This window comes from Kogia breviceps, chromosome 17 (genome assembly GCF_026419965.1).
Source record: "Kogia breviceps isolate mKogBre1 chromosome 17, mKogBre1 haplotype 1, whole genome shotgun sequence".
Lineage (NCBI taxonomy): Eukaryota > Metazoa > Chordata > Mammalia > Artiodactyla > Physeteridae > Kogia > Kogia breviceps.
In genome coordinates, this window is record NC_081326.1 from 11704611 (window position 1) to 11722841 (window position 18231).

The 18231-nt window shown below is 37.7% G+C and overlaps 1 protein-coding gene across 1 annotated transcript in view; it reads right to left on the reverse strand.

The window, feature by feature from the left end:
• The window catches only part of PPP1R42 (protein phosphatase 1 regulatory subunit 42), a 38178-nt gene that overhangs the window by 10654 nt on the left and 9293 nt on the right, over positions 1-18231 (reverse strand). Inside the window, 2 exon segments of the mRNA XM_059042634.1 lie at positions 2717-2854; positions 4721-4838. Of these exon segments, the coding sequence (XP_058898617.1) occupies positions 2717-2854; positions 4721-4838 (256 nt within the window).

Genomic DNA, 18231 nt, shown 5'->3' on the forward strand with positions numbered 1-18231 from the left:
ATGATGTTGAGCATCTTTTTATGTGTCTCTTGACCATCTGTATGTCTTCTTTGGAAAAATGTCTATTCAGGTCTGCTGCCCATTTTTTAATTGGGTTATTTGTTTTTCTGATACTGAGCTGTATGAGTTCTTTGTGTATTTTGGATATTAACCCCTTATCAGTCCTATCATTTAAAATTTTCTCTCCCATTCAGTATGCTGTCTTTTCACTATGTTGGTAGTCTCCTTCACTATGCAGAAGCTTTTGAGTTTGATGTAATCCCATTTGTTTGTTTTTGCTTTTGTTTCCCTTGCCTGAGGAGACAGATCCAAAAAAATATTACTAAGACCAATGTCAAAGAGCTCACTGCCTATGTTTTCTTCTAGGAGTTTTATGGTTTCAGCTCTTATGTTTAAGCCTTTAATCCATTTTGAGTTTATTTTTGTATATGATGTGAGAAACTGGTCTGGTTTGATTCTTTTGCATGTATCTGTCTAGTTTTCCTTACACCATTTAATGAAGAGGTTGTCTTTTCCCCATTGCATATTCTTACCTCCTTTGTTGTAGATTAATTGGCTATATAGGCGTGGGTTTATTTCTGGTCTCTCTATTATGTTCTATTGATCTATTTTTGTGCCAGTACCGTACTGTTTTGATTACTGTAGCTTTGTAGTATACAGTAGTATACCTTTGAATGACACAGGTTTGAACTCCTCAAGTCCACTTTTATGTGGAGTTTTTTCTATAGTATATACTACAGTATTACACGATCTGAGGTTGGTTGAATCCTTGGATGCGGAACGAAGGATATGGAGGGCTGACTGTAAAGTTACATGCAGATTTTTGACTTTGCGGAGGGTCGGCGCCCCTAACCTCCTCACTGTTCAAGGGTCAACTGTAGTTTGAAATCAGGGAGTGTGATCCCTATGGCTTTGTTCTTCTTTCTCAGCATTGCTTTCGCAGTACTTTGGCATCTTTGGGGTAATACTGAAAATATGCAAGTCCTTACCCTGAGTCTAGTTTTGACCTTCAGCCAGGTATAAGCAGAGGAGGAGAAATGCCTCCTGTCCATCTTACAGGTTTTAGATCTTGAGAAGTTCATATTGCCAACACAGTATCATCATTCATGTGAATACTGTCAGCTTAAGAAGTCCCATTCTTTGAAATAATGTTAACAGCTCATATTCAGGGGATGCAATAATGGCAAAATCATCAGAGCTTTCCATCTCTGCTTCTCTTCACCTCAACCTCCTTGTCCTAGAGTGATAGGGCTCACTACACTGTTTTGGCTTCTGTTTCCCTATTCCCCTGGTCTCACCTCTTTCTGTGTCTCCATCCCCTGTTAGCTGTGGAACTAGAAGACCATTAGCATTCAAACACTGTCACGGAACAGAGAAAGGGGCTCATTTCAGCGTTGTGGACTATAGAATCTGTGAAGAGTGAATTCTAGGATACTCCCCAGTATGATAAAGATGGTTATTACACATCATACTTAGCTACATTTAGTTCATTAGTTAGGCAGGGGAAGTTGGCGTGTCCTTGTAACACAACCATAGGCATGTTATAATCAAAATATTCAAATGTTGGGGTATGTACTTAAGAAAGAGGACAGGCCACAGAATATAGGGAACATATGTGGTTGTGATACATTTTTATTTTTTATCCTGATGAAAAATGTGATTTTTGCACTTTTGCTAAACAAATATACTTGTGAATTGTTTCACAAGTTACATAGCTGATTGTTGTTTCACCATTTACATAACTAGTGTCATGCACTTTTGCCAGATATAAAATTATACACTTTTACCCACCCTCATGGTTCTCTGTTTATATAGCTGACATAGTTATACTCAATATGAACTAAACATAGCTTTTTTTCATATATGGTAACTACCATTTTCATATATAAACATTATAGGAAAAATTACCTAGGAATTGTAAACAAGTTTTTAAAAAGCCCATAAAAAATCTAAACAGGGGCTTCCCTGGTGGCGCAGTGGTTGCGAGTCTGCCTGCCGATGCGGGGGATGTGGGTTCGCGCCCGGGTCCGGGAGGATCCAGCATGCCGCGGGGCGGCTGGGCCCGTGAGCCGTGGCCGCTGGGCCTGTGCGTCCGGAGCCTGTGCTCTGCGACGGGAGAGGCCACAGCGGTGAGGGGCCCACATACCACAAAAAAAAAAAACTAAACAACCCCCCCTTATTTTTTGTTTGTTTATATTTATATTAATTATATAAATTTATATATTTATATAAATATATTTGTATTTTATTTATTGAATCAGTGATAAATAGTAACAGCTACAATTGTGATCTAAAAATCAAACAAACTAGAATTAACATTGGGTACATTTCACCATATTTGTTCCATTGCTTTACCTTAAATAGAAATAGCTTATATAAAAATTTATCTACTTTTAAATAAACATACTCTTTTTCTTAGTTTTTCAGTGGTAGTTCATAACAACATTGTTTTTAAGACTTTTTGATAATGCAAAGCTTAATTTTTAATTTTGTAACAATGATTCTAATATTAATGTGAACACAAAATCTTAAAACACAATTTCAGAATTCACAAATTACAAATATTCTCCATTCCATTCTATAGTTATGTTCCCTGGAGCACTTATACACACATGCATGTACCCACAAACCCCCTTATTTCTGGTTTTTTTTGTTGTTGTTGAGTAGAATATTCTCTTTGCTAGTAGAAGTGATTAACTAATGAATGACAGCCTACTTACTTATGTGTATGAGTTATTTATATCCTCATTCTTACTGTTCCCTTTTTTGCTGATTTTCTTGGCATCTTTGGATGCTTTCCAATTCATTAGGAATTGTCTTTCCATATTTTTAATTTCTTTTCCATCAAGGAATTCTAGAGAAAATATATATGTTAAAAAATGTAGTATATAAATGCTATAGATGGTATGTATCAATACAGCATGAACATTATAAATACAATATATAAATATTATGTATACACATACAATATATATACCTCTGGTTTAGGACACATGAACAGCTACACGATAGGCTGAAATAAATTTATTTTTAAAATACCTTATTTCCACAGTTTCTGTTGTTGAGCTTTTATTTATTTTTAATTATTTTTTCTGATTTCAAAAAGAATATGTGCGTATTATAAACAGCTGAAACATGATGGAAAATACATAAAAAGGCTCTGTAATTACTATCCATATCTCTCCTTCCCATCACTAACAAAGGTAATCATTATAAACAATTTGATGTATGGTCGCCCTTCTTGGATCATAAAGTATTTTAAAAAACAGAAACGTCATATTCAACAAAAATTAAATATTATCTATTCATTTAAATAATTCTATGGTTATTCATAGGAAAAAGTAAAATATATTTTATGTTAATTTCAATAAGTTTTATATATGTAACATGGTATTTTAAAAGTACATACATTAATAATGCTTATTATATCCTAAGATATAGGATATAATAGGAATAATCGCATAGCTGGCCTCTTCATTCTATGAAGTGAGATTTCAGCTATCTTTACATTTTGTTTTTTTAAAAAGTTTTGAAAATTGAGCATATTAAATTACACAAATAATTCTGTGTGTTGTAAGATTTGGAAAATTCAAAGAAATGGAGAAAACAAAACATTGCCTGTATTTCACAACCAGAAATAATCACTGACAACCACGGATAACACTTTAGTATATTTCTTAGCATTGTTTTGTTTTCTAGGTGTGTATTGTGTGTATTATGTAAAAATGGAATTCTCTATTTATACAGTATCACATCTTTTTAATATTGTATTGTGAGCATTTTACCACATCTTTCTTTAAACACAATTTTTAATGACTGATAGTATTCCAAGTACAAATATACAAGTAATTTACCTTTAACAATATACATGACTATTCTTCCTGTGTATTCTCTATTTCCTACTCTTGGCTGGTGGGGGAAAGGGTAGGTAAGGTGTGACTCTCACATACGTGTTTTGAAAAATCATCTTGGATGTTTCTGATATACCCTCTGTCATCCCCTCTTTCCCCCAAGAGAACCACTGTACTAGCATTATGATTAACCAAGGTTTACTATAGCTATGAGCTTTGAAGTGGTTTTGCCATACGTTAGTTTTTATACTCAAGTACAGCATGTCATAGAAACACTCTCACAAATCTCTATGAGAGGGCAGTGATTATCTCTCTGATACTGTATAACTTGGTATCTATTGAAGAGCATTGGTCCATTTCCCCTTATATAGTGCAGATTCAGGAATGTTACTATTTGTACGGATCTCATAAAGGGACTCCCCACCTTCTCCCCTTTCAAATGAAAGGAACCCCTGTATGTTCTTAAGGTGCCATTTGGCAAGTGTCAAGCAATGAAAACCTTGATCAATTTTATCTACAGAGCCAAGAGTCTCCAGATCTTCAGAGGATTTGTGCCAGTGAAAATTTGGCAAAAGGCCAGCAAGTTCTACACATTTATGACTAAACATTTTTGTGGGTAACAGCCACATTTTCTTTTTAAAGAAAGAGTGTCTGGTGTCTTAATAATTATTTCTGAACAGCAGATCTTTTTCATGTTTTATTTCTCAATTTTAACTTTTGCTTTTATTAAAATATCAAATTTGAAGTTGACCATTTTTGTAGATCCAGATGTCATATTCATATTTCTGAAGGCTTGCTGATAAATTAACTAAAGAGTTAACGAGCTCTCTTTCTCTAAGAAATCATATTAATATAATATAAACATGTACCCAGTGATTTGGACACCAATATCAGTCTATCTCTATATTTCGGTTTGAGACAAACAGGATTTCTGTTTAGATCCATTTTCCACAGCTTCCTCAGTTTGTTCAGTAAACACTCCAAATCCTATCATTAGAGAAGAAAAAAGCAAGACACAGATATTTCATATTATCAATATTTCTTTCATGTCATTTAACTGTTTTTTTTTTTTTTTTTTTTTTTTTCCCCGTACTCAGGCCTCTCACTGTCGCGGCCTCTCCCTCTCACTCTAGCTGAGTGCCAGGTACTTAGGTTACAATAAATGTTTTTTTGATAAGATAGTCTATACTAATAATAGAGAGGACTAAAGATGAGGCAAAAAGTAAGGTCCTGAGTTGGGGGCCACAGAACTCTACTCTGTCACACTCCCTTAAATGGACCCAACCTGCAGCTCAGAAACCACTTTGCCTCTGGCTATCCATGCTACAGAAGATGCCCTGTTCTTAGTGGAGCTTATGGAAGTTTACAGATTAAGGCCATTATGGAGAAGTAAGTAAGCAGTGCATTGACATTGCAAGCAATGTATATTGTTGCTTTTTCTTGTTTGTTTTTTTTTTTTTTGCGGTACGCGGGCCCTTACTGTTGTGGGCTCTCCCGTTGCCGAGCACAGGCTCCGGACGTGCAGGCTCAGCGGCCATGGCTCACGGGCCCAGCCGCTCCGTGGCATGTGGGATCTTCCTGGACCGGGGCACGAACCCGTGTCCCCTGCATCGGCAGGCGGACTCTCAACCACTGCGCCACCAGGGAAGCCCGTTGCTTTTTCTTTTTAAAAATCTGTTAAAAAAATATCAAAAGGGAAAATAGGAGAAAAAAAAAAACTTGTGTGCTTATCACCCAAAGATCACTTTTAATATGTTATGTATCCTTCTAGTTTTCTTTTTGAGCATAGGGACTTCCTTTTTAATTGTCATCATACTGTAGGTACAGTTTTGTTTTATGTACATCATAAACATTTGCATGTTTTAATAGCTTATAAGAAAATCAGCTTATTGATATTTAAAGGAATAATTAAGTTATTCCATGGTTGAAAATCCAAATAAGTGTGAGAAAAACAGATTGATCGCCTTTAAGAACCAGCTGTCTCAGTTTGCCCTCTTCACCTCCTCTCTCTCCCTATTTGATTTTTTTTTCAATCCAATATCACTGTCTCCAATGCCTTGTTTTTCTCTCATTCCTTTTCTTGCATTCTCCCCTTCCTCATTTTTTATGTGTATATTTTACTTTATCACTATTTAAAAAAAATTAATTTATTTATTTTTGCCTGCGTTGGGTCTTTGTTGGTGAGCGCGGGCTTTCTCTAGTTGCGGCGAGCAGGGGCTACTCTTCATTGCGGTGCACGGGCCTCTCATTGCAGTGGCTTCTCTTATTGCAGAGCACAGGGTCTAGGCGTGTGAACTTGTAGTTGTGGCATGCGGGCTCAGTAGTTATGGCTCGCAGGCTCTAGATCGCAGGCTCAGTAGTTGTGGCACACGGGCTTTGTTGCTCCACAGCATGTGGGATCCTCCTGGACCAGGGCTCGAACCCATGTCCCCTGCATTGGCAGGCGATTCTTAACCACTGCGCCAGCAGGGAAGTCCCTTAGCTACTATTTAACGGAAGTGAAGTATACTTTATACTTTATTTCTTATATCAATATATGCCCCAAACTTAATCTGTAAAGAATTACTCAAAACAAGTAATGGAAAAACTTTTTCTACTCTATAGCCCATGACTGATTTGTAAAAATTCAGTGGCCACAGGCAGAAAAAAAAAAAAGGAAAAATACCTTCAGTAGGGCAAAAATGTTACTTTAAAGCAAATGTTTTGCTAATATTAATAATAAATACTGATAATAACTAATTCTGTGGAGAGCTTTCTGGTTTTCAGAGCACTGCCGTATATGTGATGTTGTACACATCCAGGAGAATTGCATTTCTTTAGAATATGGGTATGAGGATTTCAAAGTTAATAAAAGTTCCAGAGGATAGCAGCAGGCAAACACCTATGATTCTTTTATCTGTTTTCCTCAAGCCAAGACCAAACTTATCATAGGGTATAAGGGAAAATTGGGAAATACAAATTATGGATTAATTCATACATATTCTTAATTGCAAAGCTGAAAGTAATTGATAATGCATTGCCTGGTATTTTTATTCCCCATAGCATTTCCTCACCTTCAAAGCTTGATACCATTCAACTTTGTATATCCATTTAATTTAACTATATGTACCTTCCATCTTATTCTTTGCATGATCCGTGTTTACTGTTGCTTAGATATTTCATGTGTCCATTTTTGGAAATTTTCTTATGATAAGACTGCATTTACTCTTTAGGTTTTAGAAAATATATTTTTTCTTACTGTGAAGCTTTGACAGCAGTTCCCTTCTATATATTAAAAATCCTTCCCAAACTTTTATATCCAGGAGGTAACAAATATGGGACATCCAGATATGTGCCTGCATCTACATGAAGAAATACTGTTTTGGGGGGAATAATTAGAAGAACAGCCAGATGTCCAGAACCCACTGCAGAGCACTTTAATCTTGTTGAGACCAATCTCTTCGTATATAAAATGGTGTCTCGAATTCTGCCTACTTCATTATTCATCAGATATTTATTGAATCATGGGCTAAGTTCTGTGCTAGACTCTAATGTATTCAAATAAATAATTTATGTGAAAATTATAAGGACTTGTTTTAAAAATATACAGGCAACCCTAAACTTTCTGACATTGCTTCTTACTATTTGACCTTAGGCAAGTCTGTATCCTCATTTATAAAGTAAGGATAATTAGGATTAGTTGTGGGATATGAAGTGCATGGAACAAAGCAGGTAAAGAATAAATGTGTTAATTCTCTTCCCCTTTGCCTGCTCTGCCACCCCTCAGTTAATTCCCTTTCTCTTAATTTTGGTCAACAGAGAGCAAAAATTGTTGTAAGGGAGAAGATTCTGATCCACTAACAAGTACTTGACTTGGTAAAAGAAAGCTCTCTTCAGAACTTGTAACTTAATCCTTCAGTCCTGGGCCCTGGATTATGCCCTCTTCACAGCATTTGTTCCACAGCTTTTGATACAGCCATAATTATGTGAGAGTTTCACTGTATTTCTCTTAGTTTAAAAAGCTCTAAGGATGGAATTGTGCATCACATCTTTGTACAGCATTGAATATGATGCCCATCATCCAAAAGTTAATAATAGCAATAAGAGAACTTTAAATTTATATAGAAAAAAAGAATCCTGTAGATTTTTGTTAATTGTTTCTCACTTGATAAATTATCCTCAACATACTCCTTCCAGTGTATGTTTCTTTAAGACTAAACTAATCCTGTGCTGCAATATGATTACTTTTTGGATACGCTCTGGTTGTTCATTGCCTTCCTGTCTTTAATAAAATGCTTTCACTTTCCTGCCCTTCAATAAGTTACTAAAGGGAGCAGACACTTTTCTGGACAGTCTCTGTATGATAAATGATCATGTCACGCTATCACTTAGAGGAGTGCTGCAAAATACTAAGGAGCCAATTCTATTTCCCATGCAGGGCTGGTGCCTCAGCTCCTGTGTAGGAGCCTGCTGCACTGGCAGTGCTCGCTCTACAATTAATGATGGCTGCTGATGAACCTGTATTGGACCAGAGTGCTCCAATCTTTATCGGAAACGTCTAGCCCAACTGTCCTAACTAAATCTAAAGACAGCCATTTGTCATCCCCCTGACTGCCTGTCATCATCTGCCTGGGAAAATCTATAATTTTTGGCTTGTTCCTGACTAAACTGTGGAGTGAATAAATTTATCTTTGGGTTACTCTGCTTGTCAGGATCAATATTGAGCAGAGGTTGAATAAATTAGAAACTGGAAAAACATGACAGGCTGTAGTGGTTTGTTCGTTTGTGTCTTAAAAATCAAATATTTAGTTTATTTAAGAGGCAAGCACGTCAAATTTTTGATTTCCACCATTCATTCTAAGATGCTTTTACCTCATGATAAATGGTCATCAGAAAACCAATGAAGTAAATCACTGATATATCTGACTGTGAGATGAATTTTTCAGATCATTTTATTGATTTAGCAAACTTTGCAGAAATATAAACTGTAGGTAAAGATTAAAATTTTTTTCTTTCAAGTTTTTATACATTTTTGCAACCATGATATTTGACTTAATAGTGTCAGCAAGATATATAATGTTGGCCCTAGAAAAGTTCATGGCTCATCAAGCTACTTGTAGAACTCCAAGTTTTATTATAAATAGTTATTAAAGAATTTAATATTTTAATATATTGCTGCATGCTTATTTAAAGGAGTTACAGAAAAAAATGGAAAGAAATGTTAATCAAAAGTAAATATCGGGCTTCCCTGGTGGCGCAGTGGTTGAGAATCCGCCTGCCGATGCAGGGGACACGGGTTCGTGCCCCGGTCCGGGAAGATCCCACATGCCACTGAGCGGCTGGGCCCGTGAGCCATGGCCGCTGAGCCTGGGTGTCCGGAGCCTGTGCTCCGCAATGGGAGAGGCCACAACAGTGAGAGGCCCGCAAAATAAATAAATAAAAATTAGAAAAAAATTAAAAAAAAAAAAGTAAATATCATTTAAACTAGAGCCATAGAGTTAAAGAAGGGAGTTTCTAAAGTATGGAGTATTTGACTTAAAACATTTTTTTCTCCTCCTCAGTGATTGGTTTTGCCACCAGTTTTATTGGGGAGAACTGGGTCATCAAGCACAGAGTTTTCTCAGTTATCTGCCTTTGGTCTCACACTTCCTCTTCCATTCTTCTTTCCGATTTTTATTAACAAAGGAAAAGGCCCACCTCTTTTCCCAAATTAATCACTTCTCTCGATCCCTTCCCCTCTCCACAGGCCTCCTCCTCTTGGGATCATCTTTCTCTTGTATTTCCATTTCCAGTCTATCCCCCACCTCTGGCTTTTATCCTCTTACATACCATCACTACACTTCTTGAAAGAGTAGTCCAGACCAGTTCTTCTCAAACTTTTATGTCTTTACAAATCACCTAGAGATCTTGTTTAAATGCAGGTTCTGATTTATTAGGTCTGGGGCAGAAGCTGAGACTCTGCATTTCTGATGCTGATGTTGCTGGTTCTAGGACCACATTTGGAGTTATAAGAGTCTAGGTCACTGCCTCTGCTTCCTCAGTCACTGGGCACTCCTGCAGCCTGGTGCTTTTGGTCAGGCACTGCTAACATTATCATTGAGCTACACATTGACAATTTCGGACTCTTTTTTTTTTTTTTTTTGACCGCACCGCACTGTATGTGGGATCTTAGTTCCCTGACCAGATATCGACCCAGCACCCCCTGCATTGGGAGTGTGGAGTTTTAACCACTGGAGCATCAGGGAACTCCCCGGACTTTCTTAGTCTCATTCTTTGGAGCAACTTACCCTACTGACCGCACCCTTTATGACTTTTCTTGCAGGCTCCCTGGATCCTGCATGAATCTTTGACCCCACAAATAACAAACCTCTGACCCTAGAAATCCCCAGTATATAAACAGGCTGCTTCTAAAAGTTGCTTTTGAGAATGGAATCTTGTTAAAAAAAAAAACAGTGCTATGCCTGATGGACTGTTGCTTGAATCAGCCCATAAAAATATTTAGTCAAGAAAAAGTCCAAAGAATATCTGTGCAGAGGTAGTGCAATAAAACCTCCCTGTAGGGCTTCCTTGGTGGCGCAGTAGTTGAGGGTCCGCCTGCCGATGCAGGGGATACGGGTTCGTGCCCCGGTCTGGGAGGATCCCGCATTCCGCGGAGCGGCTGGGCCCGTGAGCCGTGGCCGCTGGGCCTGCGCGTCCGGAGCCTGTGTTCCGCAACGGGAGAGGCCGCAACAGTGAGAGGCCCGAGTACTGTAAAAAACAAAAAAACCCAAAGAAACAAACAAACAAAACACCTCCCTGTAATTTACCACCATGTTTCCCCAGCGCTGGAGCACCCTTTGGAGACAGAAGCAGGTGTCCCTGCAGCAGACCATCAGGGATCAGTTCTTTTGTGTCCTTTTCTATAATCTACATTTATTCCTTTCAAACAGTGTTTTTCTTCCATGGACCGCCGAAGAATGTAAAGTCATGGTTAGAAAAACTTTTTTCTCCTGTAACCCACCACCTTCTCCATTTATAAGCAGACCCTTTACAGGAAAAGAATGGCCAGATTGATGGAAATAGTAAAACATCTATTATACCAAGGAAGGAAGGGTCATCTGTATGTGAGAAGAATAACCAGATTTTGTGGGAAGCCACATTGAGCATTTTATCGTACACTGTCTCCTCCCCTATCTAGGCAATCTCATCCATGATGACAGTTTCAGTGGCCACTAAACCAATATGCTGAAGACTCCCACATTCTTCTGTCCACTGAGCTCTGGCGTTATATAACCAATTGTCTTACTGATATTTTCTCTAGAACAGTTCAAAGACACCTCAGATTCTATATGACCAAAACTCAATATCTCTCTCTCCCCTAAACCTGACTCTTGAGTTCCCTATTTTCCATTGTTCAAGGCAAAGCTATGGAACCATTCTTGACCTCCCCTTCTTCCACACTCCCTATATCCAACTCACCATCAAGTCTTGTCCACTTTACTTCCTAAACAGATTTCCAATCTGTCCGCTCACTTCATTTTTACCTGTTCAACTTTCCACCATCTCTCACTTCCTAACCAGCCTGGCCTCTTTCAGTCTATTCTCCACACTGTAAACACACTGATGTTTTTAAAATGCTAATCTATAATTACATCACCCCTGGCTTAAACACCTTCAGTGGCTCCCTACTGTTCTTGGATAAAGACAAAACTCTCTATCATGGCCTATGCAGCTCATCTGCCCACCAGCCTCTATTTGCGCTATGCTCCATCTTTACTGTCTCTGCTTCCCTTTCCTCATCTTTGTCATACTCTTACCTGCCCCAGGGCCTTTGCACATGTTATTCTCTTTACCTGGTAAGCCCTTCTGTTCTCTCAGAGTTCAGCTCAGCAATACCTTCCTAAGGGAAGCCTTCACTGGGCTCCCTAATGCAAATCCCCCAGTTATAGGCTCTCAGAGCAACATACTTCTCCTTTGTTGCACTTGCCACGGATGCAATTTTATTTTTGTTTTTGGGTAATTACGTGCTTAACGTTTCTCTTCCTCTCAATGCTGAGAGCTCTTTGAGTCCAGTTACTGTATCTGTTTTTTGCTCACTATTGTCTCCCCCATTGTCTAGCAAGTGCTGCCACATGGTAGGTGTTTTGAATGAATGAAGAAGAAGAAATAATGAATGCATGCAGGATTGAATGGTTTAGAAGCAGGACAAGAATTTTAAACAAGAAATTATATGGAACTGTTTTGAAAAATTTGCTGATTAGAGGGGCTGCAGACATAGAGAAAGAGAGAGGAAAGACAGGATTTATCTTCTATTTTTTTCCTCTACTCCTCTGCCACTCTCACCTTCTCCTCCCCCACCCCAAGTCTCTGCCCTGGACTTTGGACTAGGGAATAGGAGAGATGATGGCAGGGTTAGAGGATCTTGCGGGGAGGAGTCCTTGGCAGCTGTGAGTCTGTAGAAGTGAGAGGGAAGGGAATGAAATCCCAAACAGCAGGAAGGACAGAAGCCACTTGGCCCAGCTTCTTCCAGGTCCTTATGCAACCATCCTAAGGGATCATTTTTTTCTTTTTTCATGTATTTTCTGTAGATGCATATGAGGAACCTACAATGGCCATTTAAAGGCAGCTGGTCTAAGTGCTAAAAACCTTTGGTAATTATAGTGGTTTTGTTAGAATTCTCTAATGACATCCACTTCTTTTTCCCCATGGTACAAAGCTGTCTGTTGTTGAAGACTCTTAGTTAGGATGGATGTCAGTGACTTTATGTATGGCACATTGAGCTTTCTCTCCCATGGCACGGGGTTTGATGTCAGCAGCTTTTGGGCAACTTCAATCAATGAGTATTAAAGAATGGAAAAATTAAATCCAAACAATGGAGACGCTGATCCCAGGAATATATACAGAGAAATAAGTTAATATTCTGATGCTAACATTCATGTCCTTTGACTAAGCCTTCAGAGGATGATTTAAAATGGACCACAAAAGCACATTTCAGATGACCCCCTAGGCAAGTCTATATTCAGGCTTACAAGAAGCTGTGTCTAGGCATTTTTAATTGCTTGTGTCTTCTTGCTGGAAGTAAAAGAACTTCAGATTTCATCCTCACTCCCTGAATATCTTTTCACTATGGGAGGGAAAAGCAACTTTTGGCTTATCCCAGCCTCTGGAACTTGCTAATTGGTTTGCATTCCTTCCCCAGATAGTTGAATATTTTAAATTGTTCTTGTATTCATTCATTTTATAAACATGTAGTAGGTGTCTACTATGTGCCAGGCACTGGGCTGAGCTCTAGGGAATCCTGAAATCAACAAAAATTCCTTGCTCTTAAAGACTCTCAGTCTAATGGGGGATATGGTGATATACAATAACAATGATATTAACCATTTGTTCCTTACCAGCCATTCACTGTCTTTTAAATTATGTTCTTTTTTTTTTAATCAAAGCAATACAGTCAACACAGTTAAAGAATCAAATAAGACCATAGGGTTTATAACAAAATGTAAAGAGTACCTTTGGGCTTAAAACAAAACCACATTCAACTTCTTCAGCTATTTCTTTCTTTCCTTTTTTTTTTAAACATACATTTTATTTATTTATTTATTTAAAGACTTATTTATTTATTTTTGGCTGCATCAGGTCTTAGCTGCAGCAGGCAGGATCTTCCTTGAGGCATGCAGGATCTTATGTTGTGGCACGTGGGCTTTTCTCTAGTCATGGCATGCGCTTTTTCTCTTCTCTAGTTGTGGCGTGCAGGCTCTAGGGCTCGTGGGCTCTGTAGTTGTGGCGTATGGGTTCCAGAGCCTATGGGCTCTGTAGTTTGCGGCATGCAGGGTCTCTAGTTAAGGTGCGTGAGCTCAGTAGCTGTTCCAGGCAGACTTAGTTGCCCCACGAAATGTCGGATCTTAGTTCCCCAACCAGGGATCAAACCCACGTTCCCTGCATTGGAAGGTGGATTCTTTACACTGGACCACCAGGGAAGTCCCACTTCAGCTATTTCTATGCACACTTAACCTCCACATTGCTAAATAACAACTGCTGTTTATTGATTTTTAAATCTTAGGTATTTACTGAATTCCTATTATGGAAGATGATGATTTAGTTTTCATAAGTATTACTCCAACCCCTATGACTTCCCTTCCTCCATCCCATCAACAGTCATACTTAAATTAATAAGATTAATATCCATTGACCATATTACTAAGATCACTTAAGTATTGTTCAGAGCTAAACCACGTAATGTACTATGGTTGTTTCTTATTTTCCCTAGAGTTAAAAAATTGGTTGGTTATTTATTTGCTTAGTTTTCTATGTATTTATCACCAGTTCAGCCTGAGGCAACCTGGGCTAATAGATGTTTTCCTAGGACATTCCTTCAGTTCAAATTCCCATCAGATTCTTTCTGGGAATTTCCTTAACCTTTCTTCTGTTTCCTAGATCCCATGTCTTCCTTTTTCGTGTTTTCCTCTCCTGTTTAGGTGGAACACATTTTCCAAGAGCTGCCTAAAAAATGTATGTGGGACATAAATTTTTTTGAAACCTTGATTTTTAAAATGTTTCATACCTCCATAATTGCTTGAAAAATTGAGTATATAATTCTAGATTGAGAATTTTTTAACTCAAAAATCTGAAGACATTATTCTACTGTCTTCCAGATTGAAAAGTCTGATAGTTCTGATTCCATTTTGATTTCTGATTCTTTGTATTATGATCCTCTTTTCCTCTGTAGAAGACTTTAGGAACTCTTTACTCCTGGTGTTCTAAAAACTTTTAAGGATAGACCTGGGTGTGGGTCAGTTTTCATCCACTGTGCTGGCATTTGGGAGACTGTTTCAATCTGGAAACTCATGTCCTTTGGTTCTGGAGAATTTTTCTAATATTAAAATTAACTATTGCATTATAATTTACATATAATGAAATACATTTATTTAAAGGACCAAACCATGTACATCCATACAATGACTACCATAATCAAGAAGGAACATTTTCGGGCTTCCCTGGTGGCGCAGTGGTTAAGAATCCACCTGCCAATGCAGGGGACACGGGTTCGATCCCTGGCCCGGGAAGATCCCACATGCCGCGGAGTAACTAAGCCCATGCATCACAACTACTGAGCCTGTGCTCTAGAGCCCGCAAGACACAACTACTGAGTTCGTGTGCCACAACTGCTGAAGCCCGCGTGCCTAGAGCCCGTGCTCTGCAACAAGAGAAGCCACGACAATGAGAAGTCCGCGCACTGCAACGAAGAGTAGCCCCCACTTGCCGCAGCTAGAGAAAGCCCACGCACAGCAATGAAGACCCAACACAGCCAAAAATAAAAACAAATAAACAAATTAATTTTTAAAAAACCATTTTCATCATCCCAGAAGATTCACTTATGGCACTTTCCAGTCAGCCTCTTACCATTCCCATCAGGCAGCCATTGATCTGCTGTTACTATATACATTTATTTTTACTTTTCATGAGTTTCATATAAATGTGGTCATACTGCATGTACTCTTTTTTTTGTCTGGCTTATTTCACTCAGTATAATTGGATTTTTATCCATGTTGTCATGTGCATCAGTAGTTTATTCTTTTTTTGCTGAGTGATATCCCATTGTATGGAACACAGTTTGTTTCTCCATTCCCATTTGAGGAAGATATGGTTGTTTCCAAAATTACAAATAAAGTTACTATAAATATTTGCATACAGGTATTTGTGTGAACATAAGTTTTCATTTCACTTGGGTAAATACCTAAGAATGGGATTGCTGAGTCATATGGTAAGTGCATTTTTAACTTTATAAGAAACTGTTAAACTTTTCCAAAAAGGTTGTACCATTTTACATTTTCCTCAGCAATGAATGAGGGTTCCAGTTGCTCCATCCACGTCCTCATCCAAAATTGATACTGCCAGTCTCTTTATTTTTAGCCATTCTAGTGGGTCTGTAGTGGTATCACATCTTTGTTTTGATTTGTATTTCCCTGATGAATAATGATACTGAGCATCTTTTTTTTCATTGACCATTAGTATATGCTCTTTTGTAAGTTTTTGTTGAAATCTTTAGCCCATTTTTAATGTGTTGCTTGTCTTCTTACCATAGAGTTGTAAGAGTTTTTAAAAATATATTTTGGATAAAAATTGTTTGTCAGGTACATGATAGCTAATATTTTCTCTCTATGGTTCACTGTTTCATTAATAATGTCTTCCAAAAAGCAAGTTTTAAATTTTGATGAAGTCCAGTTTATCAGTTTTTTATAGGTCATGTTTTTTGTGTTCTTTTAAAGAACTCAAATGTATGTTTTTTTCCTAGAACTTTTATTTTTTAGCAGTTAAATTTGGATATGTTATATTTTGAGTAAGTTTTTGTATATGGTATGAAGGGTGAAGGCTCACTATTTGGATGTGTAGTTGTTCCACCAGCATTTGTTGAAAAGATTATCCTTCCCTCATTGAATTATCTTAGAACCTCTGTAAAAAAAAAAATCAGTTGAACATAGGTATAGATTTATTTATAAAGTGTTTAATTTGTTTCCTTGATCTGTGTATCCATCCTATGCCAATACCACACTGTCTTGATTATTATAATGTTAAAGTCATGAAATCAGGTAGCATAAGTTCTCCAACATTAATTCTTTTTACCAATATTGTTTTGGTATTTTAGGTCCTTTGCATTATCATGTAAATTTTAGAATCAGCTTGTCAATTAAAAAAAATCTGCTGGGATTTTGACTGGGATTATGTTGAATGTATACATAAATTTGGAAAGAATTATCACCTTAATAATATAGAGTCTTCCAATCCATGAAAATGTTATTTCTCTTCATTTATTTAGGTCTTCTTTAATTTCTCCCAATATTTTATAGTTTTTATTCTATAGCTTTTGCATGTATTTTCTTAAATTTATTACCGAGTATTTAATCTTTCTTGACATAAATTATAAATGGTATTTTAAAAAAATATCATTTTCCAGTTGTTCATTGCTAGTATGTGAGAATTGATTTTTTGCACATTGACCTTGTATCCTATGACATTACTAAATTTGTAAGTTCTAATAGCTTTTTATAGATTTGTGATTTTAAATATATACCCTATCATGTAGTCTGCAGATAAAGATAGTTTTACTTCTTCCATTCCAAACTGAGTGTTGTTTCATTTTCTTGCTTTATTGCACTGGCTAAGCCTTCTATAAAGCAGAGTAAACATCTTTGCTTTGCTCTCTCTCTTGAGGGGGAAAGAATCCAGTCTTTAATCATCAAGTATTATGTTTTTGTTGATTTTAAATGAATGCCAATTATCAGGTTAAGTTCCCTTCTATTTATAATTTGTTGAACTTTTAAAAATGCATTTTGTGCATCTATTGAGATGATCATAGAATATTTCTCCTTTAATTTTTTTGGTGCATCACATTGATTTTTAAAAATATTTATGTATTTATTTGGTTGCACCAGGTCTTATTTGAGGCAGGTGGGCTCCTTAGTTGCAGCATGTGGACTCCTCAGTTATGGCAGGTGGGCTCCCTAGTTGTGGCATGCAAACTCATAGTTGCGGCATGCATGTGGGATCTAGTTCCCTGACCAGGGATTGAACCCAGGCTCACTGCATTGGGAGCACTAAGTCTTATCCACTGTGCCACCAGGGAAGTCCCCATCACATTGAGTTTTTGAATGTCAAACCAATCTTTGATTTCTGGGATAAATCTCACTTGGTCATTATGGATAATCTTTCTATATATTGCTGGACTTTTTAAAAAACTTAATTTATTTTTGGCTGCGTTTGGTCTTTGTTGCTGCGCATGGGCTTTCTTTAGTTGCGGCGACTGGGGGCTACTCTAACTTGCGGTGCGCGGGCTTCTCATTGCAGTGGCTTCTCTTGTTGCAGAGCACAGGCTCCTGGCGCACGGACTTCAGTAGTTGTGGCACGCAGGCTTAGTAATTGTTGCTCGTGGGCTCAGTGGTTGTGCCTTGTGGGCTCTAGAGCTCAGGCTCAGTAGTTGTGGTGCATGGGCTTAGTTGCTCCACAGCATGTGGGATCTTCCCAGACCAGGGCTCGAACCTGTGTCCCCTGCATTGGCAGCTGGATTCTTAACTACTGCGCCACCAGGGAAGTCCTATATTGCTGGATTTTATTTGATAATATTTTGGTAGGGACTTGTGAATCTGTGTTCATGAGGGATATTGTTTTTATTTATTTTATTCATTGTAGTTTTCTTGTAATAGTGTTGGGGATAGGATGATGCTAGCCTGATAACAAGAGTTGAGAAGTATTCCATACTTATCTATTTTTCTGAAGTAGTTTTTGTAGTTTTGATATAATTTCTTTTTTAAGTATATGGTAGAATACATCGATGGAGCCATCTGAGCTTGGAGTTTTCTTTGTGGCAATGTTTTTACTTATAAATATGATTTATTTAATAGACACAGAGCTGTGATTTTTGAACCAC